Source organism: Lepidochelys kempii, chromosome 1 (genome assembly GCF_965140265.1).
Source record: "Lepidochelys kempii isolate rLepKem1 chromosome 1, rLepKem1.hap2, whole genome shotgun sequence".
NCBI classification, from domain to species: domain Eukaryota; kingdom Metazoa; phylum Chordata; order Testudines; family Cheloniidae; genus Lepidochelys; species Lepidochelys kempii.
This window is the reverse complement of record NC_133256.1, coordinates 260,209,581-260,230,972: the sequence shown is the minus strand read 5'-3', so window position 1 is coordinate 260,230,972 and position 21,392 is coordinate 260,209,581. Positions and strand designations below refer to the sequence as shown.

The window sequence follows — 21,392 nt, the reverse complement described above, 5'->3', positions numbered from 1 at the left end:
GAGGTTTTTAAGGTCAGGCTTGACAAAGCCCTGGCTGGGATGATTTAGTTGGGGATTGATCCTGCTTTGAGCAGGGGGTTGGACTAGATGACCATCTGAGGTCCCTTCCAACCCTGATATTCTATGATTCAGTGTAGGGACTTGTCTACACCAAATTTTGTCAGCAAAAGTTATGCCACTTTAATTAAAATTGCTGCTGCATGTCCACACTAGCTCCTTATGTCAGCAGAGTGCATCCACACTAGCAGTTCTAGCATCGAAACAGAGCAGTGCACTGTGGGTAGCTATCCCACTGTGCAACTGGCGACAGCATGCTTTGGGAAGGGTTTGCAATGCCTCATGGGGCAGGTACAGCCTCACATGATGCAGGTTTCTCAATCCCATGGTTCAGGGAGATCCTAGTAGATTGTCAGCTGCTTTTCCAGCTGAGGTATTTGGGGGGGGAGGGAGAGGAGAGTGGTGTGTCTGGGGCAGGGGAGAGAGCAGGCTGACCGACCTATCCTGAGGAAGGGGGAGGGGGACACCCTCACCCGCCGCCGCCCCCCCCCCCCCCCCACATCAGCCCCCAGCTCTACTCTACTCGGCACAGCAGTTTCTCCTGAAGCAGTCCGTTCTGCTTGCCTGCTTATGGTTCTGTGATCCCCGCAGGGAGCGGCATCCTGAGCAGCTCTGGGAGCTCTCTGTGCTGAGGAATGTCAAAGCAGCACAAGCAGGCCACTGTGTTCCTGCTGCACATCAGAAAAGCAGCATTCCACGTTAATGATTTGATCTTTGACAGCTGAGCATGACAGATACTTCCCAGAGCTTTGACAGGGGCGGGGCGCAAGCCTGCAGGGCAGCAGAGATCAAAACAGTGAGCAGCGCGGTCACGGTTGCATTGTGAGATACTGGTGGACGTCGACAAAACAAACAGCAGTGTCTACACTGATGCTTTGTCACTTTAACTTTGCGGCAATAGGCTTTGTGCCTCTCGTCGAGGTGGTTTTATTTTGTCGGCAAAACAGAATAGTTTTGCTGCCAAAAGTAGCTTTGTAGTATGTACCCCTCCCGTTTTGTCGGCAAAAGGCAGCTTTTGCTGACAAAACTTTGTAGTGTAGCCAAGGCCTAGGCTTTTTGAGGACTCCTGTCCATTACGAATTGAACAGACTAAGTACTCAATGTTAGCACCAGCTGGGATCAATCAGCATATCTCCACCAACTTCAATGCTGATTGACAACAGCTGACGATCTGAGCCCACAGATCTGAACCCACAGATCGAATACCTGGACATGCTGAAGGCTGAAAAAGCAACTGTGAGAAACAGAGAAGCTTGGGGGAGAGGCAGGGTTCAGTTGTGGCAAAAGAGGTGGAAGCACTGAGCCCCCACTATCAAAGACAGCACATTGCTTCAGTGCCAGAGAGCAGTACAGAAAGCTCTCCTGGGGGGCTGGAGGGCAGGGGAACTGTGATGGTCATAAAATAGGGGGCCTTTCGCAACGAGGGTGCAACCACAGGAAAGCTGTTCAGTGGCCTGTGGGCAGCAAGTTGGTGGATTCAGTCTAGTTCTTAATGAGACAAGCGCCTACGCTAAAAATCCCCAAGCAGTGCAGCTGACCCTTTGCTGGCCAAGTACGAGCAGGAATGAAGACTGAACTCCCCTCACTCCCCCAGAGGCTGCCCTGCAAGGCAGGAGTGAGGCAGAGATGCAGGGGCTGTAGATCGGAGGCTTACAGCGCTGCTGTCTGTGCTATACACATTTAGTAGTTTGATGTTTCGCGCAGACTGGTGTCCTTTATCTGGCACCAATTCTCTCCATGTTTTCCACTTCAAACTGCACAGGAAGGTTAACCCTAGAAGTGCTGGCATTCTCCCAAGTGCCAGCCATCGGCACCTCCAAAGGGTTTACTGGGGGAAGGGCAGGATTTGCTCTGTATAGTGAGGGGTTGCTTTACCCTTGCCAAATCCAGGTCAGCCTGCTTGCGATGCCGCCAGAACATTACAGACGAGCGGGAGTGCAGCCGCGTCACCGGCTCCCCATGCACAAGGAGCTTTATAAACACACTCAGGACAATTACACCATTCACCAGCCACAACAGCAAAGTGGGCATCATCCAGCCAAACCAGCCGCCAGCACCTGGCAGAAAAAGAGAAATACAGAGAAGTCAGCCTGGATAGCACAAGTTCAGCAGGCAACAGGTGACAAATCTGTCCAGCCCTATCAACATACCACTGTGACTTCGTTTCACATGTCCTGAATCTTGGGAAGATTTGATTTTCTTCAACTGACTGTAGTTATTGATTTCTCTCCATCTGAACACTGACTCAGATGCTTGCAACATTAAAAAAAATCTCATTTCACAAAGTTAATTTAAAAAAAACTAAACTTCCTCTTGAGGGGAGGACTGCGCAAGTGGCTCTAGTGAAGCACTGGGCATCCCAGGATGCTTGATGCCTGAAAGGGACACAGTATGATATTAATTAAATGCACAAAGGTAAGCTAGTGCAACAAGAAGGCTGCATAGTCAGGGAACTGCAGACGTCCCTACAGGGTTCCTGGTCCTTGTTAAAAGTGTAATTTAACACATCTGTGTAGGCTGTTAAACACACCATAAACCAAACAGTCTGGGAAGCACAGCCAAGTTAATATTGTGCCAGGAGCCATGATTTCTGCATTGATTTTCACAAATGACTTGATTTGTAAATTATGAAAAATGACTAGAGATATAGAAAGTTCACCCTTATGGAAATAGAAAAAAGTGACCTAGTTCAAAACTCCACGACATCTGTCCAACCAGGGTAGCTTGTGGTGATGGACTACAGATAGGTACTTTCTGGTAGCTCACTGGACTGTTTGATTTTACCACTCCTAGTTTTTTTCTAGTAAGTACTAATCATGCCAAAGCACTCACTAGTCTATTCAGGTTTCTGACCTCCCACTTTGCCAGGGTTCTAGCTCACTGCTACAATACTTGGTAAACAAAGGAGGCTTGATGCTCTCTGAAAGTCTGTTTTCAAATGACAGGTTTCAGAGTCGCAGCCGTGTTAGTCTGTATCTGCAAAAAGAACAGGAGGACTTGTGGCACCTTAGAGACTAACAAATTTATTTGAGCATAAGCTTTCGTGAGCTACAGCTAACTTCATCGGATGCATTCAGTGGAAAATGCATCCAATGAAGTGAGCTGTAGCTCACGAAAGCTCATGCTCAAATAAATCTATTAGTCTCTAAGGTGCCACAAGTCCTCCTGTTCTGTTTTCAAATGGTTACCTGACTCGAAGGCCAGCACATTCCTTCCAGAGCCATGGTGTATAGGGCTGTCTGATTCGGGCATCCCTCGGCCCTCCAGGAGGGATGTCAGAGGGTTGAAGGAGAGGCAGAGGAATGTGAGGGCACAGAGAAGTATTCGAGAGCGATCCACCATGCCAAGAGCCACAGGGGGAGAGTCGGGTTCGTCTTTAACCTTTACAAAGGGCAGGGATGGAGAGAAAGAGCAAGAAGAGAAATAACTTTAAACACACTGTAAAACAGCAAGTGTGTGTGTGTGTGTGCGTACACATGTGCATGTGGGGGAGAACATGAGTTTCAACATATTTGACTAATGTCACCAAGAACTCTGGGGCAGCCTTTCCTGGCTCAGTAAGAGGGGCCCCCATCATTTCAGTTTCTTTGATTCCTTATTTTAGGCCAGCACTAAGCTTCCATCAAAGTCACATGCAGCCACCTTGCCCTCCTGCAGATCCTGCATAAGACTCATCTTGGTTGTGATGCCTACAAAATCCTTTTATCGGATAATACCTAGGCAGGTGGTGAGTTAATATTGCAACTACTCATGGGCTTATTGCCTGTAGAAGTTAGGCACATAGCTAGTTTGTGTAAATACATGCTGTTACTATTAACCCATCCTCCCTTCCTTCATCTCCTATTTCATCTATGTCATGTGTCTTGTCTTCAAGACTAAAAGCTCTTTGAGGCAGGGTTTTTTACTACATATATATCTGCACAGAGCTTAGCATGATGCAGCCTGGCTTGGTTGGAACCTGTATGTGCCATTGTAATACAAACAAACAAGAGCGAACATATGGCTCTCCCCCTGAAGTAGAGTCCTTTTAGACGAGAGTCATGTCTTGTCCAGAGAGAGTATCTTGCACCCTTTACAACAATCTGCTTTTCCTCCCACACCATCTCTTGCCCTACAGATCCTCTCCATTCCCTGCAGCCTTATCCTTCAGAGCTCTGTCAGCGCTGCTCCTGAATGACAAGCAGCTCGCACTGTTGAGACTCTCAAGGATCTAAAGTCCTGGCCATGACGTACCCTTGGAGAGGCTAGCTGCCTTGCTCTCCTGTTAACTACCATTACCTTTGCATCATCCAGGAGCGGGCTTCCCGGCTCAGAGTCAATGGAATAGGGGGAGAAGCCCTCCTGAGACCCCGAGTCAGAGGCCGGGGGAGACATCAAGAGAACATTTTGGTTGAAGTCATCCATCTTCAGGTCCACATCGTTGTCCACGAGACTGCTCAGGTCAATGCCCTTCAGCAGCTCTGCAAAGATCAGAGATTCCACTTACTACACACCTCTCGACCACGCCTTGTGCCATGCCCACTCTGCTCAGCTGGCCACAGAGATAGGGGCCAACACTGATCTGATTTCACATGCAATCTTTCATCATTGGTGCAAATGGGCAGGAGGAAGCACATGCTCCTGCTTCCTGGCCCGCTCCTGCCTGACTGACAACTTACTGTTTTTCTGGTTAGCCAGCTTCAGAACCATGTTCTCCTGTCTCAGCTTATGGTTGACCTGCTGTAGGTATTTAATGTAATCAATGGCCTTCCTCAGTACTCCAGATTTGTGCATCTGCATGGAAGCAACACGTACAGAAAGCAGTTTATAAGAGCCCTAAGCAGTGCCACCCTCTTCGCCATGTGATATACAGAGAGAGTCGAAAAATGACCATCCAGTAACACCAACACAGTCACTGAAAATGTCAGCGCTGAGGTCAGGAAAGATTACACTTCGAAAGATGCAGAATGGCTTGCTAACTAGAGCAGGAGTTACTGTGTCTGGGAACCATATGGGTGAACTAACATTTATTGGAAACAAACATTAAAAACAGTTTAAGAACCCCAGAGTAACAGAATTCAAGTCCAGCCTTAACCACAAAAGATACAAGTGCATAGCTAGAAAGTAAAGGGGCTCTTTTTAGGAGGAGCATGCTCTTATGGGTTAACGCTAGGACCATTTCTCACTCTTCCATTGGCTCACTAGGAGATCCTGAGCCAGTCCCATAACTTCTACATGCCTCAGACTTCCTAACCCACCTTCATCTGCAGAGTGAAAATATCTTACCCCTTAGGGGACACTGCTAGGTTTAGCTTGTAAAGCACATGGAGCTGCTCAGACACAAACAGCTATGGAAGCACAGTGTATCACCTGGATTTTCAAAACTCAAGTTTCCCATTTCCCCAGGCAATAGCTGATGACCTCACTAACACCAGAAGCAATGTTAAGAATTGCAGCTCCCTGATCTGCAAGAGTGATGTCAGCAAATAGTGCGAATGAAAGGGCACGACCATGAACTCAGGTCTTGAATGGTGGCAAAGCCTTTCACAGTGCACATTTTGCATTTGAACCAATAGTAGTTCTCACAAACCAAAGCAACAAGGAATCAAATTGCCCAGTTCCATGTAAAAAAATTGTTTTATATTGCTACAAATTTCAGTCCAAAGCTCTTTTGAGACAGTTTATAGGATTCATCTACCCATCAGGGAAACGCAGCCACTTCCAGGAAGCTACTTAATAGCACAGTACATTAAGAAAGGAAGCAAAGAATAACCTATTGAAACTACTGGGGAAAGGTGTAACAATGTAGTTAGCCAGGTTGGAATTTGGCCAGAGAGTTATTTAACACAGCTAACTCTTACAAAGGGCCCAGGGGATCCTTAACCTCCAAGACAGGTTAGGTTATGTGTTTTGTTACCTCAGTTTCCAGCAACATCATGGAACACTGAGCCAGTAGTATTCTTATTCATGGGTTTTCCTTGACAGTCTACTATCCCAATAAAATTATTATTATTAAAACCAACTATTACTAATAGCTTGCACCAGCTAAGGTCTCACCAGCGAAGCAGTCAAGCAGGATTCTTCTTATCTAACATCTGGAGGTGAGGGGGCTGCAGACCACACAAGCTTAATGACAGCAGCTTTCATCTCTTTACCTTGGCATCTGTTCCCATGACCAGGTCCTTCAGCTCAATGATCTTGTCATTTATAGATGACCGGTAGCGCTTCTCAATTATGTTATGGGTCGTCCTCCTCTCTCCTTCTTTGGGCGGTTCCAGCTGCTTGACCCCACCAGGCACCTGTTTGATGGGCATCTTTTCCTGTCCCATCATCATGGGCATCGTGGTCAAAATGGTCCCATTGCTGCCAACCAAGGTCTAAAAAGGCAGCGAACAAACAGCATTACTAGGAACAGCCAAGTTACACACGATATATGTGCCACATTAGAAAAACGAGTCTGAAAAATGAAGTGTGGAACCAGGAAATAAAAGGGTTACAAAGACCAAGGAAATACACCCCCCTCCCCAAGTCGAGGATAAGACACATTAGTAGAGCAATGCCATCGGCCGTGCCAATATTTGTATGGAGAGAAAGTACTTCATTCTCCAGGATTGCTGACCTAAGACTTTTCACCAGTGTTGAGTGACTTTCATTTGAAGATGTGAAAAACAAACCCAGGATCCTGCTGGATCCCAGAATCCTTTGTACTAACCAATGGATCTCCAAAGCTACCTTCATACAATGAGAAATAAAGCTCTTTGAGAATCCCTTTGTGGGAGAAGAGAAAAAACACACAATTCCACCAGCTAACAAGTATGGCCCAAGGCTTCTGTTCCATGAAGCATGCCTGACAGTTCCTGCAATCGCTATTACAGTTAAGTGTCACTGAGGATGCTGTTCACAGAGACATCTGTTTTTGAAATTTACCATGCCATTTGCCTCAACAATATCCAGTAGTAGCAAGTTTCAGAGTGTTCATTAAGGTTTCTTTGAGCTATTTTAAGTTTGCTACCTTGTAATTATGAGTGCTCTCCTGTTCCACTGAGCTTTAAAATGGCAGTAGATTATTTGGTCATGTTCCTCTCCAGCTAATGCAGGAAAAAGGTAAACAGGAGTCTACCCTTGGTCTTTGCTCTCTGGTCAGCAGACACTGCCAAAAATGCACAAACTGCATATGTAGCCTTGGTGGAAGAGAGGCTATTCCTCATCTTGGGCATGACCAGGGTAACACTCCAACTCCCTCCCATTGTCACTCATGGAGAGCACTAACAAACACTTAACAAAAGAGAGAGGCAACAACTTAGAGGAAAGGTTCATACCGGTACCTGCAGTGCCGTTGTCTGAATAGGGGTGGTCAGTGTAGTGAGGGCCGGATTATGAACTGCAGCCATAACTGGATTGCCATCTGCCTTCAAAGTTGTCAAGACAAGAGAATCTGTCTTTATGATCTGAGGCTGGACCAGGACCTAGGGGTTACAGAATATGGGAACACAGCAGGTGAGCATCAGGAAATACATCTCCATCTCCAGTAACCACAAACCTGTCACATAACAGACCTATCCGACTGCATGAAGAGTTGGTAGGTAGCAAAAGCCCGGGGTCTGTAAACCCTATTTCCCTCACCCCACATCACCAGGACTTTCTCCAAACGTCAGAAGTCAACACAAACTCCACAATGAGACAACCTGTACGCAAACCTGGAAGATGGGAAAGGGAGGAACAAGATGGCCACTGGTTTTCAAGTCATGTCAATTTCTATGGGGAAATTAACATGCAAAAGTAAAAGGGTGGGGTAAGTCTCCTCTCTGAGTGGTTGCACCTATAACTGGCTCCCCTGAGAACATACCTGATTTTACTGGGGGGAGCACTCAGTACCTAACAGGGCTAGACAGCCTCTGGCAGCCACCTGGCTTGAACACATCAGTTCTGGTGGTATTACAGACCACCAAGTCAGGAGGATGTGGTGGTGGTGGTGAACAAACAAATATCCAAAACACAAGCCTGATAGTAGTGGAGGTCTTTTCCAACAAATGTCTGAGTAGCTAAAGTAATACAGCAACACACAAAATCTCTAGTAAGTTCCTGGAACGTACTAGAGATAACTTTTTATTTCAGAAAGTGGAGGACATAAGAGGGGCAGCCATTTTAGATTTGATTCTCATCAACAGGGAGGGTTTCATTGTGGAGTTAAAGGTGGAAGGTAATTTGGGTGAAAAGTGATCATGAAATGAGAGATTCATGAGTCTAAGGAAAGGAAGGAATGACCGCAGGAGAACAAGGACAATGGACTTGAAAGAAGCAGATTTTAACGAACTCAGAACTGGTAGGTAAGGTCCCATGGGAAGACAATCTAAAGGAGTTCAAGTGATATGGCAGTTTCTCAAGGAGAGAATGTTAAAGTCACAACTGAAAACTATCCCAATGCAAAGAAAAGATAGGAAGAATAGTGAGAGAGCCCAATACAGCCCACCAGGACCTCTTTAATTACCTGAAAAATCAAAAAGGAATCCTGAAAAAAAAAAAGATGGAAACATGGACAAATTGCTAGGGAAGAGTACAACAAAGAAAGTACAGGCACATAGAGACAAAATCAGAACAGTCAAGGCACAGAATGAATTCCACTAGCAAGGAACATAAAAGGCAGTAAGAAGAGGTTCTTCAGACACAGTAGGAGCAAGAGACAGACAAAGGAAAATGTAGGTCCTCTTCTTAGCAGGGAAGGAGAGCTAATAAGTGGGGACATCAAGAAAGCTGAGAAGTTTAATGCTTATTTTGCTCCAGTCTTCACTAAAAAGTTAATGGTGACCAGATACTCAACATAATACTGACAACAAGGGGGAAGGAATGCAAGCCAAAATAGGGAAAGAACAGGTTCAAGAATATTTAGATAAGTTAGATGTATTCAAGTCAGCAGGGCCTGATGAAATTCACTCTAAGGTCCTTAAGGAACTAGTTGAATCAATTTCTGAACAGTTGCCAGTCATATGCTCCAAGAATTCTTGGAGCATGAGTGAGATCCCAGTGGACTGGAGAAGGGCAAACAGTACCTATCTTTAAAAAGAGGAACTAAGAGGTCTTGGGGAATTATAGACCAGTCAGCCTAACTGATACCTGGCAAGCCCCCAGGAACCCCTGCCCCATCCAACCCCCCACTTTGTCCCCTGACCGCCCCCAGACCCCCCAGCCCCTGCCTCCCCCCCGGCTGCCCCATCCAACCCCCTCTCCTTCCTGACTGCCCCCCCCGGGACCCATGCCCCCACTCCCCACCCTCTGACTGCCCCAACCCCTATCCACGCCCCCAGCTCCTGACTATCCCCCGAACTCCCCTGCCCTCTATCCAACCCCCCCCCCCACCTCCTTACCACGCTACCTGGAGCGCCAGCGGCTGGTGGCGCAGCTGCACCAGGATAGGCAGCCGCGCAGCACAGAGCACCAGATCAGGCCGGACTCTGCAGCTACGCTGCCCCAGGAGCTCGCAGCCCCGCTGCCCAGAGCATTACACCACTGGCACAGTGAGCTGAGGCTGCAAGGGAGGGGGAGGGGTGAGCCTCCAGGGCCAGGAGCTCAGGGGCCAGGTAGGATGGTCCCGCAGGGCAGATGTGGCCCATGGGCTGTAGTTTGCCCACCTCTGATCTAAAGGATAATGGGTTATACGTATACCCAGCATGGAATTTGTGAAGAACCATGCCATTTGTCAAGAACATGCCAAACCAACCTGATTTCCTTCTTTGACAGGGTTACTGGACTAAGAGATAGGGGAAAGCTGTAGATATGGAATAGCTTGATTTTAGTAAGGCATTTGACACAGTCCAACGTTACATTCTCATGAGCAAACTAGGCAAAATTACTCTAATGTGGGTGCACAATTGGTTGCAAGACTGTACTCAGAGAGTAGTTATCAACCATTTGGTGTCAAAATAAAGAGGTGTACCTAGTGTGGTCCCACAGGGGTCAGTCCTGAGTCCAATACAACTCAATATTTTCATTAATGACTTGTTTAATGGTGTAGAAAGTACACTTATAAAAATCTGCAGATGACACCAAGCTAGGAGTGGCTGCAAGCGCTTTTGGCATACAGGATTAGAATTCAAAACAACCTTGACAAATTAGAGAATTGTTTTGAAATCAACAAGATGAAATTCAATAAAGACAAATGCAAATTACTACACTGAGGAAAGAAAAATCAAACGCACAACTTCAGAATAGGGCATAACTAGCTGAGTGATCGTACTTCTGACAAGGATCTGGACGGTATAATGGATGACAAATGGAAGAGGAGTCAACAATGTGGTGCAATTGTGAAAAAGTCTAATAGCATTTGGTAACTGTTCTGCTCTATTTGGCAGTGGTGAGGTCTCAGCTGGAGTACTGCATCCAGCTCTGGGTGCCATACTTTAAGAAAGATGTGGACAAAGTCCAGAGGAGAGCAACAAAAATGATAAAAGTCTTAGAAAACTTGACCTACGAGGAAAGGTTCAAAAACTGGGCATGTTTAGTCTTGAGAAAAGATGACTGAGGAGATCCTGATAACAGCTTTCAAATAGGTTAAGGGCTGTTATAAAGAGGATGGTGGTCAACTGTTCTCCATGTCCTCTGAAAGTAGGACAAGAAGTAATGGGCTTAATCTGCAGCAAGGGAGATTTACATTAGATACCCTTATAGTTAAAAAGTTTTTCTTAGTAATGAAGCTTTGTAATAGGCTTCCAAGGGAGGCTGTGGAATCCCCATCATTGGAGATTTTTAAGAACAGGTTATACAAACACCTGTCTGGGATGGTCTAGGTGTACGTGGTCCTGCAGGGTGCTAGACTCAATGACCTCTCGAGGTCTCTTCTAGGATTCCATTATTCTCACCTATCGCCTGAGGATTACAATCAGGTTTTACCTCTATCAAGGTTCCTTCCCCACTCTGAACTCTAGGGTACAGATGTGGGGACCTGCATGAAAACCTCCTAAGCTTACTTTAACCTAAGCTGGTAAAAACTTCCCCAAGGTACAAACTATTTTACCCTTTGCTCTTGGACTTCCACTGCCACCACCAAACATTTATCTGGGTTTATTTATTAGGAAAGCGTTGTTTGGAAACATCTTTCCCCCAAAAATCTTCCCAACCCTTGCAGCCCACTTCCTGGGGAAGGTTTGGTAAAAATCCTCACCAATTTGCATAGGTGACCACAAACCCAAACCCTTGAATCTTAAGAACAATGAAAAAGCATTCAGTTTCTGAAAAGGATTTTAATAGAAGTAAAAAGTAAAAAAGAATCACCTCTGAAAATCAGGATGGTAAATACCTTACAGGGTAATTAAATTCAAAACATAAAGAATCCCCTTAGGCAAAACCTTAAGTTACAAAAAGACACAGACAGGAATATCCATTCTATTCAGCACAGCTTAATTTCTCAGCCATTTAAAGAAATCAATCTAACGCATATCTAGCTAGATTACTTACTAAATTCTAAGACTCCATTCCTGTTCTGTCCCCAGCAAAAGCATCACACAGACAGACACAGACCCTTTGTTTTTCCTCCCTCCTCCCAGTATTTTGAAAGTATCTTGTCTCCTCATTGGTCATTTTGGTCAGGTGCCAGCGAGGTTATCCTAGCTTCTTAACCCTTTACAGGTGAAAGGATTTTTCCTCTGGCCAGGAGGGATTTTAAAGGTGTTTACCCTTCCCTTTATATTTATGACAACCTCATTTGGCTGAAATAACCAGTTAACCCAAACTTCACTCAAATTGAAGCCAACAGTAAAGGGTGGTTACCCTTCATCCTAAATATTCTTCTTTGCTTTTCCATTTTTGCAGCTGTTTCACCATTCCTGATCCTGGGTGGGACAAGAAGTGGCATGATACAGTTTTGCTTAACCTCAGTAATCTCTTTCATACAGAGTGTATACCCTACGGTGAAGCACTTCACATAATAGCAAAGGGAGAAAACAGATCCCTTTACTTTTGTGGGTATATTTTCAAAAGATTTGATAGGAGATGAAGTAGCAGAGAAATACAGGAAGATGTTCCATATAGCAGAAGTCCACAGTGGAAAAGGCTCTAATAGCTGCATCGGTGAAATTTTAACAAGAATAGAAGAAGCAGATGTGTTATTGGCAGCCTAACCAGAAGTAGGAAGAATTAGAAATCTACCATAAAAGACTGCTAGCATGAGATTTCCAGTCTGGTTTGGCTGACCAAAGCAACTTAGACACACAGGATAACATAACTATGCAGCCAGACTTTTAGATGTTTAGTCAAACAGAACCTTGTGAAGTTTGCCCAGTGCTACATCTAATCGTGCTATGTGACAGGACAGATATTCCAAGTGGTATGTTCACAATACGGAGCTCCTTTGTCTGGGTTAAATAAAGCAAGATGTTTTTTTGTTTTTTTTGAAACAGAAAGATTTGTTAGAATCACTTTCCACACCCAACAACTCAGGATCCCAGAGTAAGCCCAGCACCAATCAAGCAACTAAGCCTCAGCTAGCCCCATGCGCCACACCCCATCCTTGGATCAGTCAAGCAACCAAGCCTGCTCCTGCACTATCCTCCTCGATGGATCCTGGGGATCCCTAAAGTTCTGCAAATTGTGCCCTCCACACTGCATTTGCTGAGGGCACTAGACACTCCCTTCTTTGTGTATTCCATATTTTTACTTACTGGAACTTGCTGGACCTGAGGAGCAGCTACTGTCTGGACTGTGGCAGGGGTTAGCGTTTGGATGGTGCCATTGGCAGCCTGCGTGAACACCCTCTGAGCCTGCACAGTCTGCACCTGCTGCTGGATGGTCACTGGCTGAACTTGGGAGGACGTCACCAGGCTCTGAACTTGAGGCTGAAGCACTGAAAAGGAGAAAAAGATGTGAGGGATAGCACAGCAGAGAGGCTCTCAGTCTGCAGGTTGTGACACCCAAGAAGTCTGTAAATGGCTTAGTGGGTAACTCATAGCACCTCCATTACCTTGTGAACTTTCACACAATTCCCTTAATGGCACTGGACCTAGCACAACAGAACCTGGGATGCACTGGGACCAGTTGGGAGCAGCTGAATGGCAAGAGCATGGGAGGAAGAGGTTGGGCACCCTTTTGTCTGCTGAACGCTTTAGTTATAACAGAGTCTCTGGCCCGGCCTTCCCTACAATGCTGCCATTAGTACTCCACGTGACTTATCCTTGCATAAGCTCTTAGCACCTGAAATGAAAACAGAATCCAATGCCTATGCAATAGAGAACTATGATGACTGACCTTAATGAGAGCTCATTATTATTTTTATTTTAGCCCCCCGGGGCAGGAGCTTTTTGTTCTGTGTTTGTCCAGCACCTAGCTCGGGGGGTCCTGGTCCATGATTAGGGCTCCCAGGCACTAAGGTCAGATGTGTTCCAATTAAACCTTCTGGGAAGTGCCCCTACTCACCAAAAGCATTACTCTGAGTACCTGAACTCTCATACCACACGTCTTAGTCCCTTATTTTATTGCCCTGGATACAGTCACAGAGGGAAGACAGCTCAACCTTCTAGTGGCAAAACATACTGCCATACGGGAGAGAATGAGAGTTCAGGTCCTGGGTTTATCCTTTGCTCCCACAGCTAGGAGCAGTACAAAAGTAAACTATGACATAATTCCTAAAGCAGCATCTACAAAGCCCCCTAAGAAGCCAATGCAAAGGATTGTGGGGCCACGTTTGAGGTGAGCAAGTGGAGCTGCGTCACAAGTAGATCATATGAAAAGAGTTAGAAACCCATACACTAGAGTTTTCCTGTCTTGCCCATTGAATCTGAGTGAAAGTACACTTCATTTAGATTGAAACTCTTCATGCAATACAAGTGATTTCCCAAAGACCAGGTCATAAATTAGAATTACTGGGCAAACAGCATCCTCTAGAGCCATCATGCCTAAGTTTTCTTTGAAAGGTAGCTCTTTTTCATGACTACAAAATAAAAAATACAGTGTTTTGAGCCCCCAGGCACTACCTTGAAAACTCGTGGCTGCATTCTGGTATATTAGCGGTTGCTGAATGAACCTGGTCTGGGGAGCAGAGCTGAAAGTTGGAGTAATCATCACAGTCTGCTGTTGGAGCTGGGGCTGGAGCTGGGGACGAGGCTGAAGGAGGGGTGCAGATCGCTGAGGGGCAGGTGCTGCTGCCTGGGGCACTTTGACTTGCACAGGCTGGAGTTGGGGAGAGGCAGCGGTGGATGGGAAGGACTGCAGCTGTGCCTGGCTGTATGAGCTCTGCAGTGGATGGTCCAAGGTTCCACCAGCGCTACCTTCACCACTGCTCTGGAAGGTGCCACATAACTGCTCTGAAAACAGATCCGGAAACTCCCCGACCTGGTTGCTGACAAACTGCAGCATCTCTGAAAAGAATAAGAAAACATTTTAAGTGCTATCCTCATACTGCTCCATTACTCCACCATCATTAGGTCAGGTTCAGAAGCTTATGTGAGCGTGGGAGGGAGGGGACAGAGGTTCAGGGTGATCCAGAACTGCAATAGGAGAGGCTACATGACACAAACACACAGTAGTATTTGCAGACAGCAAGGGGTCACATCTAGAACAGTGGTGGGGAGGAGGTTGCTACAGTCAGGAGTGAGACGCAGAAGAGCTGCATAAGAAGAGTCTGCAACAGCACCTACCCATGCGGAGTCTGACTGCAGCCTGTTCCGCAACTCCCACGCCAATAAGAATTAATAAAGCCATCTCCAAAATGAGCGCAGACATTACAAAAACCCACATTTTAACACAGCAGCCTTCTGAGGCAATCAGATGTGATATAGGAACAAAACAATTGCAGAGCGCCACACAACAGTTACTCTCCCACCAAGCTTTTAGGGGAGCGTAAGGGAATAAATAAGCACCTCAGAAGTGGGGAAATTTGAACAAGAATTAGGCTTAAGTTAAAGTTTAAACCTAAGGGAAAGACAAAAACATAGCGGAACCATCATCCTACAGGGCTTTGGTGAGAGGAAGCAATGCCCACATTTAGTTCTTAGATTTTTTTTTTAAAAGGTGTTTATTTTAAAAATAAACATGCCTCATGATCTCCTGCAATACATATCCCTTCTAAACAGGCTAGAGTTCTACAGCAATCATTAAATCTAATGCAAGCATTGATCCATTAACAATGGAAACAAAGAAAAAGACATTAGAAATGAAAGCATCACTGCTCCCTAAAAGGATCTAACCTAGAGATCCTTACATTTTATCCTGCAGAGTGCAACAAGTCCATAAGGCTGCCTTGGTGGCTAGGTAGGGGTGTAGGGGAAAAGAGAGCTCTTCATAAGATGTTGGCTCAGTTTGTACAGACACAGCAGAAGAGCTCTTAATACTCTGCATTTATATAGGACTTCACTCCTCCAAAATGCCACATACATATTAACTAATTAATTTTCACAGCCTCCATGGCAGAAAAGTAAATATTATCCAGCACCTTTGCATCCTCTATGCTTTTTACCATATTAATCTGTCTCACTTCTACCCAATGGGCATATCAGTAAATTGATGGGATAAATCCCCAAGAGTGAGGATAAACTATTTTAAAGAAAAAAAACTGTCAAGTCTGGGAGACCCAAACGGATTCCCCCAGCCTAGTTATACATCAAGAATAAGTTGATGTTACTTCGGCTACAAGAGGTCCAATAATTTACTTTTCATCTGCACATCAGCTATCTGAGGGAAACAGCTACCAGATGGGGCAAAAGACTTATCAAACTAACTGTGGTTTTGGCCAAATGAATGAAGGACATACGTTTTTATGTAGCGTACAATGAACCTGTCACAAAATACTATTGAAGGATGTAGGAAAATGTCAAGAAAATTAAACATTTGTAAATAAGGATAACATCTACATTGGTGCTAACATGGATAAAATGACAAAAGATATTTATCCTCATAAGCTGTCAAACTGATGACCAGCTGGGGTCAGGAATAAAATACCCACCATGCTTATCACTGTAGTCTTACACAACAAGGCTTTTCAGTTTCCTCTGAAAAATCCATCAGCGGCTATTATTGGAGGCAGGAAAGAGGTCTAAATTGGACAAGGTTTTGTTCCGGCATGGTAGTTCCTATTTAGGAGCTGATTTTCAACTGTTTTGTATTAAAGAGCATTTATTCACAATTTCTGAAGTTACTGACTTGGAATCTTAGGAGTTTTTTGTTTACAAATATATTGCTTCATCACAAGTCAAATCCCACTTTTATCAGTAACCAAGTGCTGCCTAAAGTGAATTTGACCAAAAAGTCAAAAACAAAAAAACCCCAAAGGATGAATTTCAGGAAATTTGGCTGCATATGGAACAAAAACATTTTCCAAAAACTATATAGCTTTGCTAGTAGTAGTACAATAAGGAGAATAAAATACAAAGAATTGTAAGAAACACACAGCCAGATGACAACGCTCCCTCCTAAAACTTAATTGCCAAAGCAAAGAAGGAGAGAGGAAACCTGCAAAATAACCACGCAAACCGCATAAGCCAGAAAATAAGATTTCAGGAATATGGAAGGCTGCCAACAGCTAGCAATTAAATGATGAACCTCTTATTTTGCAAAGATTATATATGCCCTTAAGTGTTTGAAAGGAGTGAACCACTAAAGAGGAACAAGACAAGTTACTGCAGAACACAGTTCTAGGCAACCCTGTACCAATAAAATGTCAACAAAATGTTGTGACATTGAGTCCACCTATGATTTAATACCACAATCACATCAGTAAAGAAGCTGAGCTCTTTACCAATTAAACAAATGCAAAGAACTAGTCCAACACTTGAATTATGTTTCTCTCTCCTCCTTGGATGGTGACCAGAATTTTGTTTTTTTAATTAAATAAATACAGGTTTATTTTTAAAAATATATCAGTCAATTTCAAATTTAATTTTAAATAATCTATTCAAATCATTTCTATTAAATACAAAAAATTAACATTAAACATCACCTTTGCTGCCAAGTTTTAAAGAAAGTCAAACCACTGAGCTGGTGGAAATCAGTGGCTAGGCACACAGAACTACAATTTGTTGAAGGAAGAAAGGCTCCTGGGCTTCCCTTCCCTCCCTGATAAGCTTCTCCTTTGCTTTGAACTGAACATAAACATGAGTGCAACCAGAACACTGACTGCAGACTGATTAGAATTTGCCTCTTGCCTCAGTGTCCAAGCTGTAAGTAGCATCCCATGCAGCTCCTCAGGGAGAGCATTATTTATTTATACTCGCATGGAGTAACTCAATCTTCAGTTTTCAGAGTAACAGCCATGTTAGTCTGTATTCGCAAAAAGAAAAGGAGTACTTGTGGCACCTTAGAGACTAACCAATTTATTTGAGCATAAGCTTTCGTGAGCTACAGCTCACTTCATCGGATGCATACCGTGGAAACTGCAGCAGACTTTATATATACACAGAGAATATGAAACAATACCTCCTCCCACCCCACTGTCCTGCTGGTAATAGCTTATCTAAAGTGATCATCAGGTGGGCCATTTCCAGCACAAATCCAGGTTTTCTCACCCTCCGCCCCCCCCACACAAATTCACTCTCCTGCTGGTGATAGCCCATCCAAAGTGACAACTCTCTACACAATGTGCATGACAATCAAGTTGGGCTATTTCCTGCACAAATCCAGGTTTTCTCACATCCCCCCCACCCCCATACACACACAAACTCACTCTCCTGCTGGTAATAGCTCATCCAAACTGACCACTCTCCAAGTTTAAATCCAAGTTAAACCAGAACATCGGGGGGGGGGGGTAGGAAAAAACAAGAGGACACAGGCTACCTTGCATAATGACTTAGCCACTCCCAGTCTCTATTTAAGCCTAAATTAATAGTATCCAATTTGCAAATGAATTCCAATTCAGCAGTTTCTCGCTGGAGTCTGGATTTGAAGTTTTTTTGTTTTAAGATAGCGACCTTTATAGAATCATAGAATCATAGAATATCAGGGTTGGAAGGGACCCCAGAAGGTCATCTAGTCCAACCCCCCGCTCAAAGCAGGACCAATTCCCAGTTAAATCATCCCAGCCAGGGCTTTGTCAAGCCTGACCTTAAAAACCTCTAAGGAAGGAGATTCTACCACCTCCCTAGGTAACGCATTCCAGTGTTTCACCACCCTCTTAGTGAAAAAGTTTTTCCTAATATCCAATCTAAACCTCCCCCACTGCAACTTGAGACCATTACTCCTTGTTCTGTCATCTGCTACCATTGAGAACAGTCTAGAGCCATCCTCTTTGGAACCCCCTTTCAGGTAGTTGAAAGCAGCTATCAAATCCCCCCTCATTCTTCTCTTCTGCAGGCTAAACAATCCCAGCTCCCTCAGCCTCTCCTCATAACTCATGTGTTCCAGTCCCCTAATCATTTTTGTTGCCCTTCGCTGGACTCTCTCCAATTTATCCACATCCTTCTTGAAGTGTGGGGCCCAAAACTGGACACAGTACTCCAGAAGTGGCCTCACCAATGTCGAATAGAGGGGAACGATCACGTCCCTCGATCTGCTCGCTATGCCCCTACTTATACATCCCAAAATGCCATTGGCCTTCTTGGCAACAAGGGCACACTGCTGACTCATATCCAGCTTCTCGTCCACTGTCACCCCTAGGTCCTTTTCTGCAGAACTGCTGCCTAGCCATTCGGTCCCTAGTCTGTAGCTGTGCATTGGGTTCTTCCGTCCTAAGTGCAGGACCCTGCACTTATCCTTATTGAACCTCATCAGATTCCTTTTGGCCCAATCTTCCAATTGGTCTAGGTCCTTCTGTATCCTATCCCTCCCCTCCAGCGTATCTACCACTCCTCCCAGTTTAGTATGTTTATGTTTATGTTTAGACAGTTTATGTCTGTGATTGCGTGACCAGAGAGATTGAAGTGTTCTCCGACTGGTTTATGAATGTTATAATTCTTGACATCTGATTTGTGTCCATTTATTCTTTTACGTAGAGACTGTCCAGTTTGACCAATGTACATGGCAGAGGGGCATTGCTGGCACATGACGGCATATATCACATTGGTGGATGTGCAGGTGAACGAGCCTCTGATAGTGTGGCTGATGTTATTAGGCCCTGTGATGGTGTCCCCTGAATAGATATGTGGACACAGTCACTTGTCACTTTGGATGGGCTATCACCAGCAGGAGAGTGAATTTGTGTGGGGGGGTGGAGGGTGAGAAAACCTGGATTTGTGCTGGAAATGGCCCACCTGATGATCACTTTAGATAAGCTATTACCAGCAGGACAGTGGGGTGGGAGGAGGTATTGTTTCATATTCTCTGTGTATATATAAAGTCTGCTGCAGTTTCCACGTATGCATCCGATGAAGTGAGCTGTAGCTCACGAAAGCTTATGCTCAAATAAATTGGTTAGTCTCTAAGGTGCCACAAGTACTCCTCTTCAATCTTCAGTGTACATCATAACCATTAATTACTGTAATTAAGCCTTACCACAATCTTGTAAGATAAGAATATGACCCTCATTTTACAGACTGGGAAGCAGAGAGAAACAACAACTGATTTGCCCAAGGCTACACTGCAAATTAGTTGCAGTTATTACTCAAGGACATCTGACTCAATCCTGTGTTGCACCCATTAGACACCCACTGCCTCAGCCCCATGCACCCAAGGGCACAACTGGTGAGCAAAGCAAGGAAAGGCAGTTAGCCCAATATCAGGCCAAGTTGGCAAATCTCCACTGTCTTTTGCAGGTCAGTTTTCATTTTCAGCCCCTGGGGAATCAACAAGAGCTGTCTGTCAAGCAGTAAGTAAGTAGCTCATTTGTTGAAGCTTTTTGGTTGCCCCAGGTTGCTGGAAAGTAGATTCCCATCCTCTCCAGCACTGCCCCACCATCTGAGTTCTCTAAAAACATGAAGAGTATAAACAGTAAGGAAGAGGTAGAAATGTTTAGAGTGATCCAAAGAGATGTAACAAGGAGCAACAAGATGAAACTGAACAAAGGGAAAACTTTTCTAACAGTAAGGTACATGATCTGTAGAATAACCTCTCATAGCAACTAGTGGAAGCCAAATCACTTGAGTCATTTGAAACTGACTTTGAAAAAGCCCTGGGGAATATGCTGTTGGAAACAGCCAAGCCTTGACTTCAGCAAGGGTGGTGCTGGGAGAAAAGATGTGATTTAATTGGGCTCTTCCATCTCTAATTTCTTTGATTCTAAGAAAGATATTTGTAATCCCTATTACTGCTGGGTAGTACTGGCAAGAAGCTAAAAACAAGAACTAGAAAAAAGGGACAGGACCTACTAGACCTGGGACAGAGCACCTGTCCCAGAACGAAAGGGCACTATTCTAATATGTTCCATATAGGTTCCTATACCACACTCACCACCCGGGTATCTAAACACCACCCACAGTGAGTCAATCCCTTGAAAAACATTTAAAAGAACAGCGGGTACAAGTTAAACAAGATTGTTCATCAAGTGACAGGACTGCTCCCACACATCAAAGTAGAAGCATTTTTAGATACAGAGTTCCACATTGTAAACTCTTAAATAAGTGACTTAAACTGACAGACTGGTATACATGCTGCTCTGAGAGACATTCTACACACCCATAACACAACAAGGTAGTCAGTAGGGATACAGGAAGAAAGCAAGCAGGCACACCTCTATCCCCTAAGGAAGTCCCCTGACACTAACGGAAAGCAGGTTTCTAGGGTGCAGCTACCATGCTAGCTGAGCTGTAGCTCACGAAAGCTAATGTTCAAATAAATTGGTTAGTCTCTAAGGTGCCACAAGTCCTCCTGTTCTTCATGTCGGCACTGTTTCACATGGAGGCACACAGGTTGCTGCAGGCACATCATGGGAAGACCAATGAATAGGACACACACATTGCATGCCTGCCTGGGGGTGGGATGGGGACAGTTTCACCACACATGACTCATATCTATAACAGGCAGACACTCCTAGGCGGGTACATAAATGTTGTCTAGGCAGGCACATGTATCCAGGACTGCAGGGGTGGCCTCACAATGTACATCATATACATATGATAAGAGGACGTGACATATCTAAAGGAGCAAGTTTTACCACACACCCTGCAAGTCTACTGAATGATTTTGCCCCACTAGATACTGTGCAGGTGATCACAGGCTTGCCACATGTACGTCACACCTATGCTACACATCCCAGAGTGGATGGCCACAGAATGGCCACATGTGCGTTAGTGAACCCCACACATTTCATTCCCCTGCCAGCTACTCTGTGGAGAAAGACACAGGCTTAAGCTGCCACACACATCACTCTCCCCATCAGAGAAAGGGCGGGGGGGGGGGGCACAAGCTGGCCATACACCCACTACATACCTTAGAAACGAGTGGGCAAAACTTGAAATCACACATGCTGAGGCCACCACCAGAAGCAACCACAGCCCAGTTACACATCA

At 44.9% G+C, this 21,392-nt stretch overlaps 1 protein-coding gene across 2 annotated transcripts in view; it reads right to left on the bottom strand.

Moving 5' to 3' along the window:
• The window catches only part of SREBF2 (sterol regulatory element binding transcription factor 2), a 39,769-nt gene that overhangs the window by 17,640 nt on the left and 737 nt on the right, over nucleotides 1-21,392 (bottom strand). The window contains exons 2-9 of one of the 2 annotated variants that reach the window (XM_073327219.1): nucleotides 13,995-14,378; nucleotides 12,687-12,868; nucleotides 7,356-7,502; nucleotides 6,192-6,413; nucleotides 4,716-4,830; nucleotides 4,336-4,517; nucleotides 3,246-3,438; nucleotides 1,933-2,114 (exon numbers count right to left, since the gene is read on the bottom strand). In XM_073327219.1, the coding sequence (XP_073183320.1) occupies nucleotides 1,933-2,114; nucleotides 3,246-3,438; nucleotides 4,336-4,517; nucleotides 4,716-4,830; nucleotides 6,192-6,413; nucleotides 7,356-7,502; nucleotides 12,687-12,868; nucleotides 13,995-14,378 (1,607 nt within the window). The remainder of the gene's footprint in view (nucleotides 1-1,932; nucleotides 2,115-3,245; nucleotides 3,439-4,335; nucleotides 4,518-4,715; nucleotides 4,831-6,191; nucleotides 6,414-7,355; nucleotides 7,503-12,686; nucleotides 12,869-13,994; nucleotides 14,379-21,392) is intronic. The other variant, XM_073327220.1, reaches the window with a different exon arrangement.